At 44.0% G+C, this 6,000-nt stretch overlaps 1 protein-coding gene across 1 annotated transcript in view; it reads left to right on the top strand.

The window, feature by feature from the left end:
* Positions 1-6,000, top strand: part of LOC141146062 (ethanolaminephosphotransferase 1-like) — a 130,608-nt gene that overhangs the window by 101,469 nt on the left and 23,139 nt on the right. Inside the window, exon 7 of the mRNA XM_073632825.1 lies at positions 1,839-1,960. Within this exon, the coding sequence (XP_073488926.1) occupies positions 1,839-1,960 (122 nt within the window). The remainder of the gene's footprint in view (positions 1-1,838; positions 1,961-6,000) is intronic.

The raw sequence follows: 6,000 nt of genomic DNA, 5'->3' as shown, positions 1-6,000 counted from the left end.
GAATAATCAAACCTACCCCGAATAGGCCAAGTTACAGTATGCGGCCAAGTAGCGAGGGTAGGGGGTAACGCATATCAAACATATTATGACTCATGGTCATTTAATCTCCTTTGCACAATTACAGTCTAGATATGGCATTCCGTCTAATATGTTATTCTATTATTTGCAATTGAAACACACAGTGAATGCTCAGCGGTCTCTGGGGACCTTTGAGATGTCACCAACCCCGATTTTGGAATTATGCAGCAGTCCCATTCTACCAAGGGCTTTATATCCAACTGCTATGCTATGCTCCTGGGGGTATATCTGGAGAAATTCCCTAGCTCTGCATGTGAAAGGTGGAGAGGGACATCCCTCTCCAGCGATATCCGGGAGACCAATGGGAGGAGGCACTGGAGGCAGTGCGGGGTTGCTCTCTTAACATCTCACAGAGACTGTCACAATTATACATTCTATTGAGAGTCCATCGTACCCCATTTAGGCTACATTCCATGGGCGTACGCCCTGACCCCATATGCGCTAGATGTAACGGGGATGTAGGGGACTTAATACACTTGCTATGGAGGTGCCCGAAGCTTCATCGCTACTGGAATGCTGTGGTTACTATGGTGAACTCCGCATTTCAGATCTCCATAGACATGGATCCTAAACACTGCATACTAGGTATGCTTGATTCTATAATACCAGATAGGTATGTTAAAGAGGCTGCATCCAGAGCATTATGTCAGGCTCGCAGACTCATTTTACTTAATTGGACTTCCAGTACTCCTCCTTTGCCTCAAATGTGGCTTGCACAGATGGGCACAACATTGAGGTTAGAAAGGCTGATATATCAGCATAAAGGAAGCTTTTCCAAATTGAGAAGATATGGGGTAGTTGGTTGGCTTCTCCTGGTTTGGCCCCAGCTGATTTAATAATGGACAGGTTATTGATGTGAAATTTATCACAAAAATGGATATGTTTAATTAAGCTGATAATGTTATAGCCGGAATTTGCATGCCCTTGCTTTCCAAATGTTTAATGCTTGTCTACCTGCTTTGACATGGTGGCCCTAGTGTCCTGGTTGTGCACAACCCTAGATACAGCTCTAAAGGGTGCTTAAAGCATTTCCATGACGTGAACTACAATACTGGTATGCTGAATTAATATCTGATGTGAACTACATGTACTTTTAATGCCTGGTTGTACAAATTTCAACATCTCAATAAACCTTTGCCCGATATAAAAAAAAATAACAAACATGTTATACTTACCTGTTTTGTGCAGTGGTTTTGCACAGAGCATCCTGGATCCTCCTTTTCTTGGGTCCCTGGCTGGAGCTCCTGGCCCATTCCCTCCTGTTGAGTGCCCCACAGCAAGCAGCTTGCTATGGGGGCACCCGAGCCGAGGCCACAGCTCTGTGTGTTCATTCAGACAGGCAGTTGCAGTTCAGCCCGCCCCTCTCTTTGCTGATTGGCTAACTAACTTTGATTGACAGCAGTGAGAGCCCATGGTGCCGCTGCTGTGTCTCAGCCAATCAGGAGGGAGAGTCCCGGACTTCCGAGGCACTCATACACATTGCTGGATAGAGATGGGGCTCAGGCAAGTATCAGGGGGGCTGCTGCACACAGAAGGCTTTTTATCTTAATGCATAGAATGCATTAAGATAAAAAACCTTCTGCTGGGGGCATGTCCTAGTTGCAGAGCGTGATGGCTGCTTGACTCGGCTTCTCTACACCACCGTGGGTGACAGCAGTGGCTAGAAGCAACATAATCTTCTGAGAATACTTCCATGTAGGAGGGGAATACAGCGGACACCTAACAGGCTATGTCCCACAAGATACTACTTCATGCTGCAGGCAGGAGAGGGAAGGAAAGATGGTGCCGGGAACGGACGTTCTCCCTCTCCTCCACACACCTCAGCAGAACAAGATGATCAGGAGATCCCAGATGCAATGGAGGAAACACCACAAAGAAGCAGGTACACTTTCCTCTACTGACAGTGGTAAGGGAGTGGCTCTGTCACCAGCACACTCGCCCCATAAACCTCCACAGATAAAGAAATATCACTGGGCAGACTCCTCACAGCCACAACCTGACATAGGGGCAAAACACACAACACCATTAGCTGCATTTCCTGCCTCTGATGCTCCAGCCTCAGAAACCTTATTAAAAGCAATGCTGCTATCCTTGCAAACTGGATTGCAGCAAGAGCTGTGCTCTTCTATCTCTCACTTAACCAATCGCATTGACTCCACTGAGGATCGCACTTACATGCTAGAATGACAGGTGGGAGAAGTAGTCAAAGCGCATGATGAATTGGTAGATGCACATGAGGATCAAATGGAAACGATCCGCAAACTCCAACTTAAAGTGACAGACCTTGAGGATCGCTCCTACAGCAATAATATCAAGCTCAGGGGTACTCCTGAGGCAGTGTAGCAAAATGATCTAGTTGCTTACCTACACCCACTTCTCCTCAAACTCATCCCAGATTTAACACCAAGGGATATGCTGCTGGATAGGGCACATAAAATTCCAAAACCGACCCACCTGCCTGATATGATCCCTAGAGACGTCCTTGTTAGAGTATACTTTTACCACATCAAAGAGCGCTTGCTGTGTGCAGCCAGGTCAAATCATTCGCTATCCCCCTCCATGCCAACATTGCACTCTACCAGGATATTTCAGCAGCAACATCTCAAATGAGAAAGAAATTTGCATCCATAGCTGCAATCTTAAGGGAACGTGAAGTCAATCATCGTTGGGGGTTTCCGACGAAGCTTCTGATTAACGACCAATCTCAAAACTTGGTCATCACCTCCCCCAAGATGGCTACAAACAGCTGCAAAATTGGGGTATAATCAACCAACCCCCCAATTGGGGGCAGGAAACAACCGCTCTCAAGGCACTGGATCCCTGTCCTAAACACTCCTGCTCATAGATCATAACTGTTCGGTAATTATGTTGTAACAAATAACTATTACATGCTTATTGTCAGCAGGCTCTATAGATGCCTAAGCAACTTGCTATATATCACCCTCGTGGAGTAGTTACTGTGTTGTATTACTATACACTATACACTTGTTACATCTCACATGTACCCCGATACACACCATATTTCCTTTTATAATTTTTTCTTTTGTTTGTTTAACAAGTATCTGTGCTTAAACTAACACTAATGCCCCGTACACACGGTCGGATTTTCCGACGGAAAATGTGTGATAGGACCTTGTTGTCGGAAATTCCGACCGTGTGTAGGCTCCATCACACATTTTCCATCGGATTTTCCGACACACAAAGTTTGAGAGCAGGATATAAAATTTTCCAACAACAAAATCCGTTGTCGGAAATTCCGATCGTGTGTACACAAATCCGACGGACAAAGTGCCACGCATGCTCAGAATAAATAAAGAGATGAAAGCTATTGGCCACTTCCCCGTTAATAGTCCCGACGTACGTGTTTTACGTCACCGCGTTTTAGAACGATTGGATCTTCCGACAACTTTGTGTGACCGTGTGTATGCAAGACAATTTGAGCCAACATCCGTCAGAAAAAATCCTAGGATTTTGTTGTCGGAATGTCCAAACAAAGTCCGACCGTGTGTACGGGGCATTAGTCTGTAAAATTGATTGGCTATTCTGCATCCATATTCACTTGACCCTTCTCTTCTGGCTGTCTGGGTCATACTTCACTCTTTTTCCAACCCAATAAGCACCGCTGGACTGGTATTACAATGACGCTTCGTATAACCACCATCAATACAAAAGGGCTTAATAGCCCATTTTAAGAGATCCAGCCTATAGAGCGAAGGCCTGTCGCTAAAAACAGATATTTTATGTGTGCAAGAGACACATTTTGCACAAGGGAAAGCCCCCTTGTGTTGTCACCGCCTATTCCCCCAACAATTCTTTGCTATAAATATCAAGAGGCAAGAGGGCTTATGATCGCTGTGCGTGGATCTATATCCTTTCAGCTCCAACAGGTAAAAAGTGACCCTATGGGCCGAACCTCATTCTTTTTGCCCTTTTTGACAATGTCCACTATGTAATTGTTAACTTATATGCTCCAATACACATCAGAAGCAGTTTTACCGCATGATCCACAACAAAGAATAGTGTAATATTATGTGGTGACTTCAATGAAAGACTCCGCAGAAAGTTCATTCTTTCATGCTCTAGGAAGACCTATATGATCCGTGGCGGTGCTTGCATGGCTCGGAAAGAGATTATTCTTTTTATTCTGCTGCCCAGGAGTCTTATTCTAGAAATTGATTGTTACTGTTGCGCAAATCTATCCTCCAGACGGTGTCTCAAACTAACATAGGTCTAATTACCTGGTCAGACCATGCACCAGTAACTTTAACAATATCTATTAATCCAACAAGACCGAGATGCACAACCTGACGTCATGAACACCTCCTTACTTTCTCATCTGCTGTATCAGGAACAAATCAAGACAGAATTGGAATCTTTCTTTTGCCTAAATGATGGATCTGTAAAGAATGCTTCACTACTATGGAATGCCCATAAGGCGGCTGTTAGAGGGATCTTTATAAAGCTGGGTGCCCATGAGAGGAAAAAACGAGCAGAGAAGATTAATTCCCTCACTGAGCAAATACGTAAGACCGAACAGAGTAACAAAGCCCGCCCCAATACATCTAATTCGGCTCTCCTCCGTAATCTTAGAGAAGACCTCCGTAACTACTTGCATTTGTCATTTGACTTCCATAATAAGAAATTATATCTAAATTGGTATGCACATGGCAACAAACCTGGAGCCCTATTGGCCAAACAGGTTAAAAAAAAAGCAGCCCTTTCTATAATCCCCTATATGCATAACTCACAAGGACAGAAAGTCAGTAATCCCAAGGATATTGCGGACTGCTTCAGCGACTTCTACTCTAAATTATACAATTTGCATACCTATAATTCAGAACCCAAACCAGAGCCAGCCTAAATAGACCAATTTTTGGAATCTATACATCTCCCCAGTCTCACACCAGACCAAGTGCAGTCACTTAATCAACCAATTTCCGAAACTGAAATCTTAAACCCCCACGTCATAGTCGTCATGACTAATCCTGAAAAATCTCTACCAATTCTCTATAACCTACTTCTACTGTTTGGACAAATATCACTATATAAAATTGTACTAAATCTACTATGATCGGTGTATGTTCAAATAACTCTCTTAAACAATCCCTCTCACGCTCGCCCCCCCTTCCCATGGGCTCCAGCTGCAACTATTATTTACTTGGGCATTGGTTTATCAGTTCCCTCCACCTGTACTCTATGCCTTAACTTTGAACATTTACTTAAGAAACGAAACATGTGCTCCGAACTATGCAAAGTGAGAAGATCCTAGGCCGGTAAGATCGCCTTTACCAAGATGTTCCTGATGACACACATATTATATCTCTTTCGGACCCTCCTAATCACTCTCCTCTCATCACAACTTGCCTCAATTCAATGTATCCTCAACAACTTTATGTGGGACAGTAAACCCCCGAGAGTGAGATCCTCTACCCTCTGCACACCTACAGCTAAGGCAAGACTGGGAGCACCAGATGTTCGAGTTTACTATAAAGCCATACTCCTCAACCAAGCCAAACAATGGTGGATATCCATGTCTACAACATCATGGGTGCAAATTGAGGAAGCAGCCCTTAATTCTAAGAGCTCCCAACTCCTTGTTGCACTTCTTTTACACTACCGCCAGCATCACTCTTTCCTCAACACAATGCAAAGTCAATGCAACCATTAAAGTATGGGAATCTACGCTCCAACAAACCAAAGGTTTGCCACATGAAGCTCTGAGTCTCAACCCAATTTCAGCCCTTGAGCTCATCTCCTCTAAACTTTCACTCTCATCCTGGTTTTCAGCGGGAAAATAAGAGACCTCTACAAAGAACCTACGAACATTCCAAGAACTGCAATCCAAATACCATATCCAGCAGCAGGACTTTTAGAAATGTCTTCAAATACATGATGCACTTAAAGAGGTACACTGGTCGGAAT

Source organism: Aquarana catesbeiana, linkage group LG05, assembly GCF_042186555.1.
Source record: "Aquarana catesbeiana isolate 2022-GZ linkage group LG05, ASM4218655v1, whole genome shotgun sequence".
Taxonomy (NCBI): domain Eukaryota; kingdom Metazoa; phylum Chordata; class Amphibia; order Anura; family Ranidae; genus Aquarana; species Aquarana catesbeiana.
Note: the sequence above shows the minus strand (reverse complement) of the source record. Positions and strands in the feature narration are given on the sequence as shown.